The 25,411-nt window shown below is 29.1% G+C and overlaps 1 protein-coding gene across 1 annotated transcript in view; it reads right to left on the bottom strand.

Moving 5' to 3' along the window:
• Positions 1-25,411, bottom strand: part of LOC121123324 (glycine receptor subunit alpha-3) — a 151,496-nt gene that overhangs the window by 36,676 nt on the left and 89,409 nt on the right. The window contains exons 5-7 of the mRNA XM_040718444.2: positions 23,308-23,390; positions 22,461-22,601; positions 5,783-5,974 (exon numbers count right to left, since the gene is read on the bottom strand). Coding sequence (XP_040574378.1) covers positions 5,783-5,974; positions 22,461-22,601; positions 23,308-23,390 — 416 coding nt within the window. The remainder of the gene's footprint in view (positions 1-5,782; positions 5,975-22,460; positions 22,602-23,307; positions 23,391-25,411) is intronic.

Below are 25,411 nucleotides of genomic sequence, written 5' to 3'. Positions count from 1 at the left end.
TTCTTTTGGAAAATATATTGAAAGAATATCCAAATATTACCAAAGGGATACACGGCTTTGCTCAGGCCAAAGAAGGAGCAGGATATCACATTCACTATTTCATCTTAGTGTTTAAACACCTTCGGTGCGGGTGAGCGTTAAGGTATTCTTACAGATATTTTAATATATCACCCGTGTATTATATAAAATCAATATATATTAATATGATATCAAATAACATACCAACATATTTGTATGAAAAAATTTGACTGCATAAGAAGTCCATCCTTCAAAAAATAACCCTCGATAACTGTTTCAAATTTGAAAATATTACAAAAATTATAAAATAAAATGTTCTGAAAATACTATGTATATTTTATTGTGTAGGTAATAATTTTATGTCTTAAATGCATATTTTCGTGGCATTTCCTCCAAAAAATTGAAAATTGACATTGGATGAAAAAATGAAAAATTATTTAGAAAACGACACATATTTCACTTAAACCTCAATTTTTATGTTTCAAATTCACATGCAAACAAATTTCTACAAACTTCATTTTATCTACAAATACAATATTCCATTGAAAGTTTATTTATTTTTGCACCAGGGAAAAAACTATTTCACTGATTTCTTTTTTAGAAAATATTTTTTTTTTTAATTTTATATAAATTTAGAAAACGTCATTTTAATACAATTTTCTCAAGATTCCAGTCACTTTTGATTAAAAACATAACCCCTATATAATCTCCTTGACCTCAAAAAACATTTTTTGTATTTTGGGTATAAAATTTGGCAACCCCTAAAAAATCCGCAACCCTGTTTTAACCTGTCCGAGTTCAAAAGAGGCACTGATGCAAAGTTTCAAGGCCTAATAGTGTGGGTACCCATGAAACCCATTCACAAACACACACTCGATTATATAGATACAGATTTAAAAAAATTGTATTATGATTAATATATACTTTTGAATACAAAATGCAAGGACTTTTTCTCCTGTCGGTTAGAACCGACATATGGGTTAAATAACAATAGTAATATTATTATTTAAACCATAGAACACGACATTGAACAAAACAATTGATAATCAAAGTACTTGTACCCTATAGAGAATTTCTTTAAAATTACGTTTTTGAGTATAATTTAAATTCAGTTCTATATTTTCAAATAAAATAAGCATATGGAAGAAATTTAAGGACATATCCATTGATAAAGATATTTTATTAGTTATCTTGAATACAGATCCTACAATCAAAATTTGTCTTATCGTACAAAATTCAGTAAAATGAAGGATTATAGATGGACGAAAAATGGTTGTTATAGTTTATTTCAAGTTAAGTAACTAATATTTTTGAAGCAGAACGATTAACGCAATTGAAAAATAGAAAATATATTCCCTGATACATTATTTAAGGGAATGGGGTACACTAAATTAATTAAGAGAGCAATGGGGATTTTGTATATTTCAACTAAGTAGAGATAAATATTTAAGTCTACAAGATTTTTTAGAGATGAAATTTCAAATAACAAATGAGTTTTTTTATCTAATAGGATAAAAAATAATAGTTTTTCCTTGAGAACAATAAAAAAAAGAAATTAATTGGATTTAAAATAAGCTTTTGTTTACTAAATACAGGTATTTTGTAAATTATGAAAATGATTAGATATGAAAAAGTTTCTTGCAAAGGTATAATTGAAAACAAATAACCTTTCCCCTCCCCTCAAAAAAAAAAAAAAAAGTAAATCAATTTTGTACCTAATTAAGAAAGGAAAATTATTCATTTTATATTCCTAAACCCATAAAATTTGGCTGTAAAGTTTTAATGGATTTTTTTCCTTTTATAATAAACTTTATAATATCAAATTTAATTTCTTGAGAATAAATTGAAAGCGATATCAATTTGGCAATCTTATAAAAATGAACAGGCTTTTAAGAGTTTTGATTTTTTGGCTTTCCGTCCAATTTGTTCTTTAGTGTGAAGCTGTTTTTAGCGTTTTGTTCATAAAGTAGTAAAAAATAAATTTGCATTACAAGCAGGCCTTCCAGCTAACTTTTTAACAAAACCTTAGACGCAGTAAATTAAAACCCCAGGTTTAAAAAATAACTAAGACTTTATATAAATTAGTATAATTATTTTTTTTAAAACCTTATTTATAAAATTAATGTAGATATAAGCAAATGGTTGGCTGGAGGTAAACGGTAAAGCCTTTATTGCTTATAAATATAGTTTTGGTATGTTTTGGTGTAGGCAAAGGAAAATGGACATCAAATGTAATAATAGATGGTGCTGAAAGGCTGGAGTTTTGGGATACTGTAGGATCTTGCAATCTTTGTTTTATCAAATTTGATGATGGCTTTCCCTTAAGATAAACATTATTAATATTTGAACGATTGGTTTGAATATTCGGATAGATTAATGACAGTACGGCTGACTGCAATATTTGATCTTTAACAAAGAAACTAAACTTTTTATTTTGCCCCTATGAAATCTTCATATACAAAAAATGTATCCTAAAATGCTCAAAAAATCAATATTCATCTTGTTCACTCTTTACAACAAGTAATTGTAAGCAAAAGTAAGTAACGACGTGAGACACATCGGGACTACCTGAAATTGGGTCCCTACACACCGGGTATTATTACTCTACTCTGTTGGCATTGAGCATCAGCAGAGTCAGGAGAGCCTTTTCGGGAAGAGTCCTGGTGAATTACCCAAGATATTTTATAAAAAGACGTCTGGAGAAGTTAGATATCACCCCCGATCACCCTATTCTAAATCCCGTGAACCCTGACGACAAAAAATTCTACATATGCAAACTTATATAAATTCTTCAAGATTGACATCTAGCATGGAATCAAAGATGAAATACATCTCCGTATTGAATCGTAAAAGTGCTGAATAGCAGTCAAGTTAAGCTAAGTAAATGCATATTCATTGAATTTTAATGGAGTTTTAATCATTGTCGTCAACACATTTGCCGTTTTTAAAGTATGAGAAGAAAATAGGAGCGAAGATTATAGTAAACTGAACTGAAACAAAGCAGTAAGTGATAATATAATGTCTTTTAATGACCTGAACACTATGACAAACTCACTGTTATATTGTAGAAAAAATCGGTTTCCTCTTACAAAATCTGCAATACAACAAAATTACAACCGAAGGCATTGGGACTTAAAGATGAGGATTTCGCCTTCATGTGATGATGTATCTAACGAGATATATCGCAAGTTTGTAAAGAAATTGTATGATTACACCATACAGCGCGCAGGCTGAAACCCACATTTATTATTGTCATTTAAGCCATGAAAACTTGCAACCTATGAAGCTTTTTTTTTAAAAACAATGTTTATAGGGTATAACTACTATTCATTGTCATATTTCGATATGAAAGAACTATATAAATGAAAATCAAAGAGAATAACAAAATGATACAGACATTTCAGCATTTGAAAAAGAATTATTTATTATTTTATTTTGATAACAATAATAAAAAATGTATATAACCATATAAAAATCAATAAAATGAAGGACCTCATTTAGAAGCATATTTATATTATTTATTTTTTCTTCAAGTGCTTTATATTCTAGCTGTAATTATAGAATATACCTTATATTTTATATATATATTTTTTTCTAATTCCTGAAAAAAAGGTTAATTTTGATTGACTTTTGGTCAATTTTGTTTTTATTATTTACTTAGGAATTTTCATAAAAAAAGCAATTACAATAATATTCGCTTATTCGTTTATATCTATCAACTAATCAAATATTTTGAATATGAAGCATCCATGAACTTGTTTAATCCCTCACATCTAAACTATTAATCATAATAGTATATATTATTTGCTTGAATTATATTTGGTTTCAGTTATACTAATACACATTATAATTTTCTATTATTGGTTATCGATAACCTGACTCAAATTCCCACCATCGATAAGAAATTTGACGTTACACTTGCACATAAGTACTTGACCTTATATGAAATTTAAAGAGTTTCATACGATATAGCAGTGTTCCTACTTGCAGAATTGTTCTAGAAGGCCAACAGGAAGCAGACTGGGGCCTCAAGGATGTTTTTCTTAGTAATGGGCAACTCATTATTTGTTATGCAATATTGTTGATAGGAAAATTGTAAAAAAAATGACGCTTAACCTCTCAACATTATCATAATGGAGATGAGTAAATAATAACGGTTTTCTCAGTTTACCAATTAATAATCACTGTAATTTAGACAATTTTCCCACCTTTATACCCACAAAAACGGGTAATTTTTGGAAATATCTAACACAACAGTTAAAACACTGATATGTAAATACTTTTGAAGAAGTAAGTAAATAAAATAAAAAATTGTTAAAGTTTTTTTATTATTAAAAGTTTATATACATTAAATTTCCTTATGAATTTTAATACTATTCTTTATTTAAAAAAAAAATTAAACGTTTAATGAATAAGAATTAAAAAGGACAATGGAAATATTTCAACTATTTGTTTTAATTTTAAAAGTAGTAAAAGCATTCTAACAAAGATTTATCTAAAACTTTTACTCTTATCATCAGATATCAAGAAAAGTTTTTATTTACATTTCCATTTTCAATAAAGCATCCTTCAATTGTTTTAAAAATTAGTTGTTTAAAAAAAAATACTGTGAATTTTTTGTCAACTATTGATTTATATGATAAATTAAAAGTTTTCTTTGAAGGTTAGCAAAATATCATGCATACTTAATCTTACAATTACCTATAAGTCTTTCTATGGGGTGCATAAGCACCCCAGGGAAGTTAGAAAGGGTTAAAATTAATAAACAGGGGGTGTACATTAAGGTGAGGGTTGTGGCCAGTAATTTATTAAATTTTTACAAATAACACCTAATTTAATTTTGAATATGGGGAAGGCATTAATCAACATAATTGTGTAATTTCATTTAAATATATCAATACTAGTAGAGATCCAAAAAAAATAAAGCTTATTTGGACAAATTTGAGTATCAAACTCAGCCTAGTGTGTACATATATATATGGTTGATCCAGCCCAGTGTAAAAACATACTTACAAGCAAAACATAAAATAAATAGTTTTATATATTTTTATGGGAAACCATTGGTAAGGATTCTGATTATGCAATTCAACAGAAATTCCAAAAGTTAATATTTTTCAGAATTTTAGGTGCAAAATGAGCTATTTATTTATTCATTCAGTGCAAAGCCATGCTATGTGGCTTTAACATACAGCGAGTTGAAATTTTTCATGGCAAAATCAGAAGATTTAAAAAGTCCGCTGTATTACATGAGTGAAGATGACAGGCACTAGAAGTCAAGCTACAATTTCACCATTTATAAACTGAGATAAACTGTCGCAATTTTACATCTATATTATTAGCATTTTAAGAAATACAATTATAGTAATATTTTACTTCAATAGCAACATGTACTGGGTACTATTATACAGTAACATTTTTAGATAATTTTGTCATTAATTAGTTCAAAAAATATTTATATAACCTTAAAATGTAAACTTTATACAACAATTAAAACCAGATATGTAAGATATTTTACGTCTAGTAAATGCATTGTATAAATTTAGAATTTATAAGAGGCATAAAAAGTAAAAACTGACAACTAAGTGAATAGATTGTATTAATGATAATATTAAAATTTGAATCTCCTAGCTCCAATATTGGCGAAGATATAGTCAACCAAATATTGAATGTAAAATATCTCAAATCAAGCTTTTGCTTAGAATGCATATTTTCGCACAGACTCAATGATTTGTAAATGTTATTACGATAATTTTTATTTTCGTACCTGATACTTGAGATGAAACGGTTAAAAGAGTAATAACTCCTAAAGTAACTCTTGCTGGAACACAATCTACGTCCATCCAAAAGGAGACCCAAGATATTGCAACGATAAGTACTGAAGGTAAATAACTTTGTATTAAATGGAATCCAATCGAGCGATGAAGATGAAACTCTGCAACGAGACAGCTGTAGTTACCTGAAATATAAAAATGAAAATGAAAGATATATATTATTGAAACTTTGCATATTTAAATACAAGGTAAAGGTCACCTAACCCTTATGTGCCAAGCTCTATTATTTTTTTATCCTTAGTTTCTTTGAGTGATCTAATTTGGTGTATTATCTCATAAGATACATTTGACTTGAAAATGAAAAAAAAACATGTTACTATGGCCATTTTTTGGTCAATGGGTCGTGCCATATTTGTAACGTTGGGAACTGACATGTGGATTTATCTGTAATATAGGAGTCCATCAAAGTTAAGTCTTTAGAATAGTATAACATAGAATATTTCTAAAAAGATGAGAACAAATTCTTATTTTTGTCAGAAATTATCAATTTGGTTTTCTTTATTATTTTGAAGTACCGCCAGGGTGCTTTAATTTTTAATGAGTAAAAGTACCTTATTATAGAGTTGTGTCTGTCCTTATTTAGAACTGAAGACTGCAGTAACTTCCTGTTCAGTCTCGGTCTAGTCCAGTTCAGTCCTGCATGTCAGTCCTAAACACTTATAAAACTCGGTCCTTGATGACATCAATCAACTTTATCTTTTTTTGAACGGACAATATTAAAGATTGACCTTAACAACTATATGACCGGTTTTAAGACTGAACTTAACTGGACCAAATAGATAAATATTGACAAAACGTTATATGATTACTGTAATTAATTAAAACAATATTAAATAAGATTTGTAAGTCCTCTACACCTCTAAACATAGAATCTTTTAGAAAAATCCCTTTCAAAATTTGAAATGGGTAGAATTCTTTTATATTTTTATTTAAATTTCTAAAATTAAACTAGATGAAATAAAAAAATTACTAAAAAAGAATTTGAATATTTACACCAAAACTCCTATTTATCATAAAAGAACGTGTGTCAAATTTTAGCTATTGTTGTAGCCGTTCATAAAATATAAATACATTTTGAACCTACATTTTGGTATTACACCATTATATTTAATAAATAGTCGACTACTGTGCAGCAAGGTAAATGGCCTAAATTTCGGACAAATTTTATTTCAACCATATAAATAATACCGGAAGAGTACAAATTCTTGGTTAAAAATAATTTTATATTATTAGTTAAATGTAAGCATCATAATTTAAAGACTATACTAACACTAGAACAGCTACAAAATGACGGGTTTCCTTAGTAAAAATTAAAAAACTGATAATTTCAATCTAGCTGTAATCTTATGAATTTTCTTAATTCACCAATAACGTTAATTTTGCATATAAAAATACAGCATCATCACACATTACCATCTAGAACTGATGACATGTCGTTATAAGATCACTTATCCTATCAATTTTATACAATTTATTAACAAATGACATCGTATGCAACACTGAGGTAATATACAACGGCAGCCATTCTAGTGTTGAATGATTGCAGGAAAGTTTACTATGTTCCTATTGTTTGAATGAAGTTCATCGCAAGGAATCTCATTGTGAGTAGAACTAATTTATAAAATGGCTCAGCATTCTTTTAATAAATATATTATTCTGTTTTTTAGATTTTTATACTTTAATTAATAAATAAGTTTCTTGGAAGATTTAAGAATACTTAATTTAAAAAAATAACAGACAAAATCTAAAATAAGATAGCGAATTATAAATTAATGAAGTTTTTTAATGACTAATGAATTTTTTTAAAAAAAAATTATTTATCATCTTACATACACAAAGAAATTTTAGGTTATCCTTATTAAATATTTTATTATTTTAGTTTCACTAATTAGCTCTTTTCTATGATAGTTTCCATAGATTCGGATCCGTGCCCAATACTCAATTAATTTTTGAGGCCGTGAGTTGTAGTTTTTCTTTTATTTTTAGTTGACAAATTCGTACCAAATGACTGATCTTATCACACTTGTAGATAATATTTACAGAAGTTTCTAATTTCTTGCTACAAAACGTGTAATTAATAATTTTATCCTGATTATTCGACTTATTCGTATAAATTGACGAAGGTGCAATTCTGTAACAGATTCATTTTTGCATAAAGAAAGTACCGGGCCGTGCAGAATTATTTACCGATTTTTGTTCAGAACATATTGCGGACAATAATGACATTTGAATGACTTGAGAAACAATTTATTCATACATTTTTAGAATAATAAAATAGTTTCTGATCAAATTTAATCAATTTAGCCACCATTTGACTCAATGTCACTGGTCAGGCAATGTCTGAAGCTGCCACAGACTTGCTGGATGTAATTGGCGTCCATGGAGGCCCAGGCCTTGTTGACAGCAGCCTTTAAGGCATTTATGTTCTTGTGTCGTTTTTTGCAGGCCTTGGTCTCCACGTGCACCTAGATAGGGAAGTCTAGTGGGTTCATGGGCTCTAAGGGGGCCAGTAGTCCTTGGCCAAAAGTTAATGTTGTCCTTGAGCCACTCCTGAGCTTTGTTGGAAGCGTGGGCGGGTGCTCCATCCATCTTGTTGATAAACCCAAGGAGAGTTGCCGACTATGGATTTGATCCACGGAAGGACCTTGGACGCCAGAATCTTCACATAATCCTCCGCTGTTAATCTGAGCCAGTGGGGAACCATACCAGCTTCAGAGGCCTTCCTGTTGGATTTCCAAACATCTCCAAAGCTTACAACATGGTCATTTTGCCTGTTGAAAACAGGATCGACCGTAAAAGTTTTCTCATCTGAAAAAATGATGATGTGTCCAGATGAGCTCTTGATATCATTCAAGATTTTCTTGGCAGGCTCAAGTCTGACTACTTGCTGACGTTCAGTTAGCAGAGGGCGTTCAGTACTCCTCAGGGACTTTCCTCCAGCCCTTTTCAATGCCCTTGAAACAGTTGATGTCGACGTTCCCATCTTTCCGGCCATGTCGGCAATGGACCTGTTGGGAGTCCTCTTGAACACTGCCTTTACTTGCCTTGTTGAGACAGTGGGCTTCCTGCCAGCCCCAGGGGAATGCTTGAGATCACCCCCAGCCTCCAAGCGCTTGGAAACGTTGTAAATTGTCTTCAACGAGGCCCCAACCTGTTCCTTAATGTTGTTTTGAGGCACTCCCGTTCGGAGGAGGGCTGCAATTTCGATCCTTTTTGTGACATGGTCTCACGTGTGGAAGTTGTTACGCTCTCACAGGAAGGATTTTTGTTTATTTTAACAGTAAAAATACGAAACAATCAGATTGGTTGCCACAAAACCTCTTAAAAAATATATTTACATCATCGGTAAATAATTTTGCACGGCCCGGTAAAAGGTTTTTAAAAAGTGTTTTTGTATCAATGTTAGACCTCAAGATATCTAGTCTTTCCAACTGTTGGGTAACTAGTTTTCCTGCTGAAGTTTCTTCACGACCTATAAGTTCCGTCCTTATTCCTCTAAATTTTTAATTGACTTTAGAGCTATTAAAAAAGGAGTTGGGGGTCCAAAACGTTTAGTATTTTTGTGCCAGAGCACTAACGAAGTAGTCTTCAGGTGTGTTCTGAAGTTTGGAAGGATACTCCTCTTTTATCCCAAAGCCTGACTTCTCCAGTGGTGGTAATATTGAGGAATTAATAGTATTAATTGTTTCTATCAAGTCTTAGGTTGTAATTCACTAGTTTTTCATTATCTAGGATCTTACAAACTTGTCAAAAGGTTTATGAGCACACTTGTAACATTTTTTTCCCAGCACCAGATAAACTGATTTGTTACTTGAAAAAAAGTCTAAGAGACCTTTAAATATGTTTCATTTGAGCCTGCTAATGTTCAAGGTGCTCAAGAAGAAAAAAAAAGTCATATACCCCAATTTGAGGTTGAGACAATTCATCTCGATTAGGAAATATATTTACTTCGTCCTTCCTATAGAAACTTCCCTCTCTTTGCAGTGAATATATGGCAAATGTCTTCTATGAAAGAGAAATATCGCAAAAGATGCACAATTTTCGGTAGAATTTATTCTATTCTTCTTCCATTCTACTCTGAGTACAACGAAAAGTTACACTTATAAACCCCAACAAATCATCAGTGATACTCTTTGTCTTTGAGGTACAAGCAATTACATAATACTTAGACTTAGACATAACAATGATAACAGCTTTAGAAAATAATAACACTATACAAATTGCCAACATAGAAACAATTTCGAACGCATTTAAGTTATATTTTATATAAATGAGAATTAGTAAGACGGTGCATAATGATTATACGGACTATGATCAGATAAGTGAAAGCTTCAAAATCCTAACACGCATTTAGAAAGTTGTAAAAAAATGCTGAAATCCCGGAAAGCGGACATTGATGAACTCTGAGGTAATTGTGCAGGTGAAGAAATTTTTTAAACTAATATGTTAGGAAAAGTATTTAGATTTAACTTATAGAGAGTTCTGCCCTGGTATATCTAATTATAATGAAAACTAATTCAGTTAATTAAACTTAAAGTTATAATTATTCGACATGGGATATTATTATTTCCTGATCCAATTAAGTCTGAATGACTTTTTATTAATTTAAATTAAAAGTTTTAAGATTCTAACTACATTGTGAAATTTTGAAAGATTACATCATATAACAAATGTTTTCAAAAAGTTTGTTGGTTATTCATGTAGCAAATACCCCCAATCACTCGTTCGGAGTCTCTTAGGTTCCAATTTTAAAGGAGTAGTCTTTTGTTGTTAAAATGTTGTAAACTTCTGTTTCATAAGAATACATATTAATAATATATGCTGTCAATTGTAATTTTTTTATAAGTTCTAATATTATTGATTTCATTAAAATAACTATCTAATATATGTAGACAAAAACTTCATTAAAATATTATTTATTATTAACTATAATTATTCATTAGGATGACTCATCAAATAATAAGATAAATTTATTAAAAAAAGTACATGTAGATCCAAAGAGGATCTACAGCCAGTTCCAAAAAAAAAGTGGGTAAACATTATTATTTCTTTGTCCATCCTGCCACTATTCCAAACCCACGGTGGCTCCTCTCTCCTCAAAAAGAAAAATTATTATAATGTGTACATTCACATGCTTTTACAAACATCTAAACTTATCGGACCTAGAAGATCCTGCATTATAGTTAATAAAGAGCATTCTTGCACTAGGATTGGATTGAAGATATCTCAGATCATTCCATAAGTTGCATTCCTTATGTAAGTAATGTATTAGCAATAGTAGAACAGATGTCCTGAGTTTTCCCTCTCCTTTCTACAGAATGAGCACAGTCTCTCCTCCAGCGTATTTTCAATTATGTATACAGTTTTAAAGTATATGCCCTACCCGTATGTTAAAAAAATTCAAGAAAGTTTGGGAGATGAGCACATTAAATGTCAAGGCGTTTTATTAGACTAACTTATAGCAGTAGCAATGATATCATGGAAATAAACACAAATTCCACTCCGTATCAACCAAGAACATAGACAAGCATTACTCAGATGTCGATACTAGATTCTATTTTCCTATGTCCACCATCTTATATGTACTAGGATGTTCCCTCTTCCAGGATGACCGAGTAATGGTTATAGCTTTGGAAAATAAAAAACACTTCTCTGATTTATAATTACTAAAACTAAAGAGTTGGTACAATTGTTTAAAAACAAAAAGATAACAGCCTTTGTTATAATAAAACAAAACTACTTCTTACACCTAGCTTAACGCTTGATTGTATCGCAATGTATGCTTTTGCTCGTTTAGCCTACCTCCAATGTATCTCGCAGTACCCTTTCCGGTGTTAGATGTCAATATGCTATGACAATATAAAACGCATGGTCTCCCATCGCTGTCACAGCTATTCAAAACTTCCTCTGTAAAGAGTGGCATTGTCATTGGTGCCAAGTTCATTGGTGCTGGAACAGCGACTGTCGGAGTCACAGTATCTGGAGCTGGAATTGGATTTGTCCATTAGGCTCTTCCCGTAATCCAATTCTCGAACAATAACTTTTCTCTTACGACATTCTTGAATTCGCCCTCTCTGAGACTATGGTTCTTTTCTGTTAGGTGATGCCTTTTTACTTCTCTTTAGAATCTAAGATGATCAGAGACTTATTTATCCTTTTTTATTATTATTGTGTCTTTTATCCTTTATTATTAAGATTGGTTTGCCCCTACGCATAAACAATAGTCAGTAGAGTTATCTTTTATCTACAAAATTCAAAAGTTTGAGGGGAAAAGTCTATTCAAATACAAAAATATATATAATCTTAATTTCTCGGAAATAGGCATTTTATACATGTATATTACTGTTATATCTGATATATCTTGGGGCTTGTATTTTTCGATTTTTTTTAAAATATTTTATGGACTTATATACACAAACACACTCAAGGCGTTTAAAGAAAACTTTATGAGATGTGCTGGTTTTAATCAATTGTATGGTATTAATACAAGAAGAAAAACTATCATTATTGCGTTTATATTATTAATTTTCATACAAGAGGTCAATCGTCTGTATATGCATACATTGATGATTATACTCGTAACATCTAAAGTTGAAAGCAGTTATTCGTGGAAATAAATGTATTAGACATAAAATAAAAAAAATAAAAAACTGTTTATATGCCCAACTACAAAAAAACATTCAAACAGATAACACAATATTTTTACTATTCTAAAATATACTTTAAATACATGATTGAATATTTCATATTTAATTAGCTCCTGAGGTATGAAAATCAAGGTTGTGCAAACAATGCTCCTTATTTTTCCTTGGAAAAAACAAAGCAGTATTAGTACATTCGTTACTAAAGTTTTAAACTCGAAACTTTTACATGAGTGTGAAATATTTACCAGTGGGAAATCTGAACAGTGTGTTTTATTCTCCGAGGTCTTATCATTATTCTATCGTTCTTGAGGTGAGAACATCTACGTAAAAAGTAATCATTAGTGTGTACTCATGACAAAGGAAGAGTAAGGATTTATGGGAGAGTTGTAAGAGTAATTCATTGTTAGAATCAGAGTAGAATTAATAATCGATATTGGAGTCATTCATGCCTATATCCTTGTCTAGATAAGGAGCGGAATTGGGGTTTGATAACTTCCCGGCATAGCTGTGTGTAGTTAATATAATGAAACATCCTGACAGCTCAGCTTCTCTCCTCCCAAAAAATTTTCAAATTGCCAGGGTTACCATGCCAACTTTAGGGTTATTTTATATGTACAAGTATATATGTATTGTATTAGGCCTGACCTTACTTTTTCGGTTAGGTTCAGTCTTAGGACCAATCCTATCTGTCCTTTGAACCAGTCCTTTGGACTGGTTCAAACTGGTTTCAAACTGATTGAAAAAAGAAGGAACAAAGTTCATTGACAAAATTTGTCATTTTTAGGACTGAACTTGGCCAGAACGAAAATGAGCTGGATGGGACCGCAGTCTTCATTCGGGACTGACAGAACACTATATAATTGTATATTCTTACTCTCAGTGCTTAAAATTTACAACTCTAATCATCAAGACGATACCTCATTGACATAAGAAATTTAAATATGCTGTATTGTTCATTTTTCTATTTATTTGCCGTTGATCTGGACTCTAAATATTGATAGGTTAAAATTAAAATATCAAGACTTGAGCAATTATTTAAAAATAGTTCCATAGCTGATAGAAATTGGCTAACTACCAACAAATATTACCACTCTTTCTGTTTCGTTTTAGAAGAAAGGTTGACATATACATTAAAGATAAATAATTTTGTAGTCTATTTGTGTACATACTATGAAGTTAACAAAATCATATAAATTCATATTATTTATAGTTAAAGTAGAAACTTTTTCACATTAATGGTTATGAGCGGAATAATAACTGAAGAGCACCAACTATAATATTGAAATCCAATAACATAATATTAAGAATAATTTATGTAAAAATATTGCATTATATGTTTGTATAATTAAATTAAGGAGATCATAAGCCTCCAATATATTTTATTTGAGAAATAAAAATGAAATATTATATCATTTGTATACTCAAAATTGCTACTAAATGAATGAATTTGGATAATTAGGAAATATTTATGTGCGTAAATAATTGTATGAGCCCTCAATATGGGATTATAAATGGGTAACGTCCCTTTTAACGCTCATTGGAAAAGTTCAGAGTTTTAAATTGCATCATTATTGATAACAAATATTAGGGTAAATAACTTCAACTTACAGATTGAATCGGTGAAACTTGGGCAAAGGTACCTTTCTTTTATACGCAACGATATTTTGTCAAATCCATAATTTAGACTGAATTAAAGTTCTTATTACTTATCAGTAAAGATGAAAATCCTGTGTATTTTAGGCATGTTAAAATACACAGAACCCAAAAATCAACATGGTAACCATGACAATTTGAAATGTTTATGGGAAGAGAGCAGATTAGCTGTCATGACGATTCATCTGAGCTTCTACAATCAGATGTGACAAGAAAGGACAAGGTGTTACCTCGGTAATACAAAAATACCATATGTATTTTCATATCAGCTGTCGATTCTCTTGTTTTACTTGATATATCATGGCTCTTTAATACTATAGTCTTTTCGTAAAGTAAAATATTACATATGATTCGTTTCCAAAAGGACATCAATACAAATTACTTGTTGATCCTCGTCGGATATATATATATTGCCTTATTATTATTTCTATGAAGAAATTTTGGCTATCATACACAAATACAAATTTATAAATGAACTTTTCTTATAGTATTATCAAGTACTACTATATTACACTAACGAAACAAATAAGTATTAATGAGGAGTTAAACATTAATGACAACAGCTACGAAGAAGAAAAGTTCATTCTTCATATTACCAATTCCAAAAAAAACAAGCGAGCTAAAAAATTCACTCGATTTACATCACTACTTATCAACAGCGTTTTAAAAAACATGCCCTTCCAGTATGTAAAACTTAAATAAAAACAAAAATGAATGTGGTAATCTTGGAATTGTACAGAATGTTTCGAAGGAGAATGGCTTAATTGCCATGACGCTTTATTAGTTTAGCTGTTAGCAGCTGCGAGAGGACTAATTAAACAAAAATCCAACAACTTATTTAGCAAAACATATAGTCTGGAGTTACTCCGATGACAATCCTCAATTCTAATCCAAGTCCAACAACGGATTATACTTATTACACCCACACTCTGTCTTTTATGAGCACATGGACTAGTTAGTTACTTATATTAGATATAATGATAATGAAAAAGTCGCTACTACAGACTAGGACATATTTTTAGACAGTACCATTTATCAAGAACGCCTACGATGAATATGAAAAAGATAGTTTTATTTTAAGGGAGTTTATCGTTTAATATGTACAACTTACATAAAAAATTATTGAGGAAAGAGGGATTGCATACAAAAATCAAAGAAATAAAAATTATAGTTTATAATTATCCCGGTCTTAAAAACTTGCTCAATCAATATACATATACCAGAAAGTAAAAAAAAAAATAATAAATTTGTCAATATACTTTTTTTTAAATGTATACTCAGGAGGATGCTTTCCATCATCTTTACATCCCTAATAATAGCATTGTGAAGTTAAAAAATGATAATTATATGCATTTTCATATATATTTTATTATGCATTTAAATTGAAAAATTAAAACAAAAGCAAAAGGGATTATTTCACTTCGTCTTTTAGACTTGAGAAACATGTTTTCTTCACAACATGAGTAAACATATTAGTGATGCGTTATTTGCAAACAAATCAATTCATGTCTGTCTGTAAGTGAAGACAAAATACTATGAACTTATCGTTAGTGAACTCGGATTTCTTGTACACCTAATTTCATAAAATGTCTTCAAATCTGTTTAAAATAGCAAGGTTTGTTATTATAAAAATGTATTTTCATGTAAATACTCCTAGTTTTTGCTATTTTTAATAAAGGTTTGATGAATTTGATTAATTTTTTTAGTAGTTTTTAACTTTTGCTATTCCTTATATAACTATATTTAATGTTTGGTAGACCTCATCCTAATTAATAAATACATTTTTACTACGCAAAAGTTCGTTATTCATATTCCATAGAAGTTCTATCAAAAATAAAATTATAATTTTTTAACTATAATAATCACTTGTTACACATGCTGTTAGAATTAATTCAAAAATTAGATTAATTTTTTTCCTTGTTGTGTATACAGGTATGTATTTTGTGATTTCAATAAATATTTTTAGTGCAAAATGAATGAAATAATTAAGGAAATATTAAAAATTTAAATAACTTCTTTTTGAGTATATGTGGCCAGTGTATCAATTAATAAAATTCGCTTATTATTTGGGGTAACTTTAAACCCCAGTCATTTATTGCGTAACAAAAGGGTAACCTAGGGTTAAGTTTTAATATGCATTTTATGATGTCCAGTACTTATGCCTTAAACTATTTTGTCCAAAGAAATTTTACTTAAAACCATTTCGTCTTGACTTAGGTATATTTCAATTTAAAATATAAACAAAGTAGGTTTATACGTTGTTATTGTGTAATTTATGTTTGAAATTGATGTACTCATTGAATTATTTAATTAAAAATATGTATTGTGCATATTCTATAAAATTCGTTAAATATTTTTTTCCCCTTAAAATAATTATGGAATTTTGCTCTTTCTAATATTATGCTTGTTCAGCAATCCATAAATATTTTCTAACATGAATAATCCATTTTTGTTATATGATGATTAGTAGTAGAGTAGGGATTAGCACACATTATATTCGAATCGTTGTCATATTCATTTATTTGAATTTCTCTTATTATACTAATTTATTATACTATTATTAATTATTATGCTATTTTGTCACCGTTTCGAAATTTTTACATTTTTTTGATTTACGCTTAGAAATTTAAAGGTTTATTTCTATATTTGTTCATGTACGAAATATAAGGCGAAATATTCTTAAAGCAAAATGGCTTTATGGTGAAATTGTCTCAAACAAGATGTCCAGAAGCAAAATAGTTTTAACCAAAAGTACCTAGCGCTAGATTTTATACCTGATCCGTGAAATGGGTTCAAATACAAATCGCAAGCTAAAACAGTGCTCAATATAAATAGGTGAGCTAAGCCAAATAATATAAAATCATCCACCTAAAATGTATATCCTCCCCCCTTGTGTAGACTTACCTGGTTATTTTCTTTACTCCCCCCTTGAGCATATGGTTTTTTTAAACATATTTTTCTTATTCCCCTTTTCCGCCTGACTTCACTTCCCCCATAAGTGACCACCTGCTTTCTTAATATCCCCTTATGTCAAATTTATTTGAACAAAAGTCCTCTAATCAAGTCAAATTCTTAATAAGAATATTTTTGTTCCATTCTTTTTCTTTTTTTTTTAGTCTTCTCTCATTTATTATAAGTTCATGTTAAGTACAGAATTAACTACATACAATTACGGGAATTTAAAAAAAAAGTCGTTAGTTTTGACAACAGGAGACAAGAAATCAAGGCAAATAATCTTCCAGAAAGGATTATATAGTATCTCATCTCCTCTGCCTCTCAGTTATACATCAATAATTTAAAAATGTTCTAAAAAAAGGACGCATTGAAAATGGAAAAAATCTCAGAGGACAGACTTTGAATTTGTTGCAAAATTCCGTCTTGATTGAGTGTCACATCAAACCATTTTTTAAAATAGATATGAGAAAAAATAAATTGGGTCTACCATTGGAATTTTGGTCTACAGGCTGAACGACAATCAGCATCAAAATATGAGATAGAAATAAAAATATACCTTTCCACCAAGAGATAAAATAATATACAGTAATACATTGGCATACGACTTTTAACTATTTCCTTGACGGAGTTCGTAAGTCAGAGCAATTCATTCCAAAATAAATAACAATGAATAAAAAAAAGCTTGAAGTGGCTCACACGTTCTGTCGCCAACTATTAACGACCTCATATCTTTATACAAATTCGTATGGATTTGTAAATCAATATATATCTTTATTTCTACACTTTGGCATAGGTGATTTCTATCGCTACGGACTCAAGATTTTAATTTACTACAGCATAACTAAGACAAACTAACAATCGAAATGCTTTTGTTGTCTGTATATATTTATTTTCTATTGTTCAACAATAGTATTCATTGAAATAACTATGAAAAGGTTAATAACCATTTAAAAGTAGTAGATGGATATTAAAAAATCATCAATTCCCTACAAATTAACCGGTTTCTAAATAAATAAAATATATTATACTGTACAAAGTGTCACCACCATTTAATGGTCTGTTATATAGCACTAACTTCAAGGTGTACTTTTTCTATGACAATTGATTGATTGATTGATGTGTTTAGATCCTTATATTAATGTTCAGACTCTGTCCAAGAACTAATTTATTCTTTGTTGGGTCATAATTGATTGTCATAGACTAATTTGGACCGACATTTCGGTCCAGAATACAATCCCAGACAGTAGACCACATTATCATCGTTTTCAAATTGTGGACTGATATTAATGGTCTCAATCTATGGACTTTTTTTTTACTGGTTCTGATTTATGAATATGTTTTTAAATTCTTATGACGTTATTGTGACAATGTTCACAGTTTTGAAGTAATTTAGAATCGATCCAGATTGAATTTAAATTTAACCGATACAGACCGCACATGTTTAAGGGACCAAGTGAGAAAAAATATTTCATCAAACATTTATTTTTATTTTTTATAAATATACAAAAAATACTATCCATATATCATAGCAAATGTCGATGTTTATTAATTAACTTTAATTTGTTAATGTCTAAGGCTAAAAGGCAGTGCTATTCTAGTATAAATGTAATGAGAATTTGGAGTTTATAGTGTATTACTCTTTACATGGAAAGTTTACAACTTTTTATTTATTTTTCATGCAATTTAATAAAATTTGGTATGTCAAATAAACTTTTATTTAGATAAAACTAAATATATATATAGATAGATTTGTAACTCCATCCAGCTCTAAGCTCTTTTTCATGATGAATTTGATCAAAATCGTCTTGAAGACCCTTAAGTTTTGAATTTTAGTACGTAAGGTAGTCATTTGATGTATACATATAATGCATCATTTGATACCTATTGAGTTATTCAACAGAATACTCTAAAAAACATTCATCTGTTATAAAAAAGTATGATTGACCTTTCTTCTAAAATGTATCAAACATCATATCCTTTTAATTTGATTGAATTTTACTCAGAACAAAATAAAATCAATATTTAAGTATGAAAAAATGAATAGAGTAGTATATATGAGAGTAATAACTTCATACAAAAAAATAAAATTATATCTTATATGTATATATTGATTATATCAAAAATATTTAAATTGTCACTGAGGCCACATTTTTCAGTTGATTTATTTGATAATTGGCAAAATTGTACATATGAATGTTGAAAAAAAGTTAATTTGGTATATCCGTCTCCAGCATTAATCAGGACCTGGATCCAGGCACGGAAGGATGAGCAAGCGTAGTTTGGGATGTTGGTCATTGCTTCCGTGATGGAGCAATAAGAGAGTTATTGATGGCTTCAGATGTTCCATTTGTTTTAGTTTCAACGTAGCCACAGATATAATAATCTATCAAATTAAAATGTCCTTTCCAATTTAATACTCACTTTTGTGGTCCTGATGACAGATCTGGAATCATCAGTCTCCAGAAGAGCTTACAAATCTTTTGGTTGCTCCAGATTTGGACGTAAGTTACATTTGAGATCTTACAATTTGGATTCCTCATGTTGATATGATAAAAATCCTCGTTACAGTTTTTAAAATTGAAAAAAACAAAAACTCAATTTACTTGGTTTATAATACTCTAAAGGATTCATCAACAGAAGAAACACTTTAAGTCTTGTTAAATAATGATTCGGATATGACAAACCAAATTTTTTTACAGCAAATTTAGATCTATTTACAGAAAGATTAATAATGAACGGACTTTTAGCTCCTTTCTGGTGAAACTTTGTAAACTTTATGACTTCCCAATTTGAAATCCTTCCAGAAACTATTTGATTAAGTTTCCGGAAAAGTTGCACGCTAGGTTTTTTTCGTTTTTTTCCTTCACTTGGACATAACAAAAAAATATTTATGCAAAACCAAAAGACTTACTTTCGTCAATCTGTATCATAGATGTGCCATGATGGCTCTTAAACCAAAGTTTAAACAAAAAGCTAAACCTATCTCACCCACCCACGATACTCAAAAAGGCTACCTTTTCCACGAAATGAGACTATTATACCCCATTACCATCTACCTCTCAAAACCAAATATACTAATTTTACAGCATAGTTTTTATTATAGATGGGGGCTAGTATTAGGCATTCTATAACTCTTTGTTTTCATCAGGGAAGTGAAGCTGGCCTCATGCAATCTAAGTTCAGATATTTCTTATTGAATGTTTTTGAGTGTGACATATTTATTTATATCTTATAAAATTTTTTACTATTATTATTTTTTTTTTTAACTTATACCTTTCATATATTACTTTTATTAACAATGATATTTATTTATTAATTTCAACCAGTGGGAATATTCCAATTTTATAACGTTCGATATATAATGAGAATAATTAAAATATAAAAAATTATGTACTTTTTTTTGTAATTTGCATTTGAGTATAAAATGTCCTGATCCTCAAATAATAACTCAAGTTATAGTGAAAGCTTACGTTCCAGTTAGCATATGTTATGCTGCTTGTTCTAGAGGGGAGGGGGAGGGGAGATAGGTATTTGTTTATCTGATATGTGATAGAAATTATTATATAATACTTTTATTTTTTTAGGTTACCATAACCTAAATATATCCAAATTGAAGATATATGATAAGTCACATGTGATTATTATTTGTTGAATTTTCTCTCAATATATCAAAGGATTTATATATTTTCTATCAACCCTTTTTTTTTCTTCTTGAACATTAATGAAGCAAATAAGTACAAACAATAAAAAAACTTTGTCATGGTAATGAATATCCTAAACTTTTTTTCTCTTTTCTCCATGTTATTGGGTAAATCCTTTTACACATTAACAAATGAACTTTCTTTTATACGTGTATATAAGTACATATTCAAATCAAATTACAATATTAATTAATTTACAGGTAGCCCTGTAGTAATGCTATTAACGTGGGCATTGTAAGTTTGTTTTTGACAGATAAAAGGTTATTAGTCTTTGGGTGTGTGTATCAAATTTTTACAATTAAAAAAAATGAAAAAAATCAAATTAGGAGGAAATTTTATAAAGCTTTTCAAAAATGATTTATTCCTCAAGGTTTAGCATCTTGTAAAAAAATAACTATTTTAAAAATAATCACCAATCTTTTAAGAGTTATAATAAAATTTAACCCTTAATTGATTTTCTCGCTATTTTTTTTTTAATAGGATCTGAATGAACACACGAAAATCAACTTACTATTTTATTTGTCAAAAACAACTTAAATGTAGAAAAAATGGCGTATATTGTCAACATATTTTGGGAATATCTGTACCAACAAAATAAATAAAAGTATTTGAGAATCAAATTAGAATTCGAAATTAAAAAATAATGATTACTTTTTCATCAAAGTAGTATTTGGAACATTATTCCACGTAACTAATTGGTGTACATGTAGTTTTTTTATTAATTTATTTCTTCATGTTTTTTGTACAGGTAATGAAGACCAATAATTGGATATTGGTGCTATTATGTCTCAAAAGTTATAGGGGAAGAAGGAAGCTTTGAGTTATAGTCTTGTCAGTTATTGCGCTAACACATATCGATATTTATGTAATATATTATTGACTAAAACTTCCACTAAAATCCATGAAACTATTGTATATTATGTATTTACAATTTAACAGAGTAAGTGTGAGTTAACTAAGGTCCAACTTAGAATAAGTAAATTTTAGGCACTCTTTTGAATTTTTAAGTTTGATTTTGATTCATTAGAAAAATAATTTTTTTTTTAAATTATTACCGATATTTTATATTCGTAAAAGACAAGATCCAATTCTCCCTACTCAAGAAAAAAAAGTGAAATTATAACTTTTTAATTACAGATTCAGTAAAAATCCAAACCCGGATAGAGGTACAATTTTTTTTATTATAAGGGTCCTTTAATTCGTTAAATGGAGTTGTACTAATTAAGTATAAGTAAACATTAGAGTATTACATTTACTTCATCTAACCTAGGAATCTTTTGGTGAAATCCATATACATAAAGTATATTATTTTATTCTCTAGGAATCACTTGGGCGCGAACGTACATACATTAAGTTAAAGAGAATAACTTCATGAGCTAAGGTGATGCCATGACAATTTTCTCAGCTCATTCATTCCTATTAATATTTTTTTACCCCCAACATATAATATAATTTAAGATTTGCAACATTGATTTTAACAGACATTAAAACAAAATTACTATATGCATGCATTGTTTCATAAATTAAATTATTTATTTTGGAAAATACATTTTAAAATTATATAACTCCCCAAAAAGTTAAATTTTTGCAAAAATTGAAAATTTTGCAGATACATTTTATCTCCGGAGAAGAGCAATATAGTAAAAAAAAACATTTACCCATATGATTGGTTTCGTGACATCTATTAGTCGTTATTTTCGTCATTTCAAATTGCGGCATTCTTAAATCCTTTGCTACAGTGACAGAGAGTTCATGGGTTGGATCCCATTCCAGCAATAGTTCTTTGGTTGTTTTTGAAACTGAAAATTCGAAAAAATATAATCGGAGCAATTATTTAATGAAACACACATTACAGGTAATACGTTTGAGTGAAGATAAAATAATACAATACACCTCATTAAATATATAAAAAAACATAAACTTCAAGTCCTTTGTAATATCGTTTTATTTTATATAAGCTTTTTGGAAGATAAATATTTTAAGTATATGAGATATGTTTGTTAAAGCATCAATTTTGATGAAGTTTTTGCTTTTTCAAATTTTTTGAACATGTATTACAGAATACTCCTGTGAATTTCGAAAGAAAAGTTTATTTCCGATTTTATGAAAGGATTTTCTATAACTAAAAAACAAAACAAATAACAATCTCACTTGCTCCTTTTAAAAAGTGATGTGGCATATTTTGATTTCAATAAGATGAAAAAATATTTCTTTTCAGTTCAATCTATAAAGGGATTGAACTTTATAGAAAATGGCAAATGTGAAGCTCATCTTGACACTTTACCTTACATAGAATCTTATTGCGAATAAAAAACGGGGTTGGAGCATATATTTATATTCGAAGCTGCTTTATATAATTTGTGGAGTTAACAAATGATCCCACTCAAAATATATAAAATAAGTTGTTAAGTGTAAATGATAAAACTAAAATAGTTTCAGTGTAAAGAAAATAATGGATCGTACAATTATATCTATATCTACTAAAGTATAAAATATTTAACTTACATGAAGAAATTTGCATTGCGCAAATTTGGGTATCAAGTGGATATCTTGAAAGTTCCATCATACAAGAAAATTTCAGTCGAAGTCTGAAATTGAAAATATTATTTATAATTAATGGGCGTGACATTCAAATTGTTAATAATGCATAATTGATCAAATATTCTATAATTTCTTATTATCAATTATTCATTTTGTTTGGACTCTTTCTTATTGAAGGTCTTTAGAAGAGGAATAACAACATACGTATTACATTGACATTACACAAAATACAAAATTAAGTAAAGATTAAAATAGATTGGGGAAAAAGTAATTGCGTATTTACCGCTCTTTTTTAATCAAGTATATCTTATTTATTATTAGTAAGATTGGATCATACGATACTTGAATGCAATTCCTAAAATTACTAAACTTAACCTCCTCTAATATTTGATACAACAAAAAATGAATTTATAAAATGTGCACAAGGTGAAGATTTAGCTGTACCAAATATTCTGTGTGATTCTCAAATTGTTGAAAGATATACAGCATCTACAACGAAGGAATCCTAGAAAACATATGATCAAGAGAAAAGACAAAAAAAAAAAAATTTAATTGTTACAAATCACGCAAGATCAAAAATTGAATGAAAACATTCAAAAGTCTGATTTCATGAATTAAATTACTGATTATCCAGTGATTCTTAAAACTATATATGTTGATGGACATTTATAATTATATTAATAGCTGAATAAATAAAAAATCCATAATTATGTATTTATATTTTTATGATGTCAATAGTTACTTCATGAGTTTTTACTTACAAAAACTGACTACATAATAAAGTCAAAAAAATTAGAAAATAAGTTTTTCTTTCCTTTTGCCTTAATTTGAATCAGATTTTTTTTTATTTGATCTCATTTTGAAGTACTTCCAAAACGCTGGATCTTTAACCGGATGGAGGATAATGGTTTTTGATGGCAGAGAAAAAAAATTCAGGAGGTCATCACCATCACCTAAACACATCTCATGATCCATGATAATTTTGAATTTGGTCAACTTTAAATAATATTGAACATTTATTGTGGAGGTGAATGATGATCCACGCACTGGCAAGCCTGTCGTCGAAAATATCGATAAAGTTATTGAAAATGTCGAGATAAACCGTCATGATAGCAGTTGTAATATCTTTTAGTAGTTGAGAATTGATCATAAAACCATTTGCAGAAGACTGGACACAAACTAAAACTTTAATAGGAGATTAATCGTGTTTCATCAAGACAACAGCAGGCCAATAACATATTTTATGACGCACCAGAAGCTCCGGGTGATTGGATGGGAAGTTCTTATGCATCCATTCCAGAGTCAAGACCTGGCATTAATTGACTACTACCTGTTCCTGTCTAAGAACAACTCAATATGAGGTACAAATTTTGCCTAAATAAAGGCCTGTGTAAATTGATTATCGAAGTTTTTTTGTCAATAAGGACAAGGGTTTCTACGAGAAGGGCATTTTGAAATTGAATGTTGGTAACAAGTTATTGAACACACCGAGGATTACTTTGTTTAAATCAACTGATTGTAACACTTCTTATATAAGCATTGAAATAAAGTGAAAAATACGAAATTACTTTTTCACCTACACAAAAATAATGCGACTTACCTTTGAATCTTCTTTGAAGTTAATATGAATAATGTATGTTTCTTTCTCTAGAAGTGACCGTGAATCAAACCAACACACATTGAAACATATTATATTATGCATTTTAAGCAATCGTTTTTATTTTAATTGGGTTTGTGTGTTCATTGATTTCACAAATAACTTTTTTGTTGGTGTAGGGAAATTATTATTGGTTTTTTTTTTCAATAATATACATTTAGTGAATGTTTTTTAATCTCAGTTCGTTCTTTTATTGATTTCACTATTAACATTTGAGTTGTAAAAGAGGCATATCTAGACAATGTTTACTAAAAATGATAATTTTAATAAAATTATGCAGTTTTTACTTTGAAATAAAATTCAAATGTTTAAAAGTGTGTCTAAATTTGTTTCACTGTCGTTCATAGAGAAGTAATAATACTTTATTTACTTAAATATAAATCAATGCCAATTCTTAAGTCAAATAGAGTA

Source organism: Lepeophtheirus salmonis, chromosome 8 (assembly GCF_016086655.4).
Source record: "Lepeophtheirus salmonis chromosome 8, UVic_Lsal_1.4, whole genome shotgun sequence".
Lineage (NCBI taxonomy): Eukaryota > Metazoa > Arthropoda > Copepoda > Siphonostomatoida > Caligidae > Lepeophtheirus > Lepeophtheirus salmonis.
Note: the sequence above shows the minus strand (reverse complement) of the source record. Positions and strands in the feature narration are given on the sequence as shown.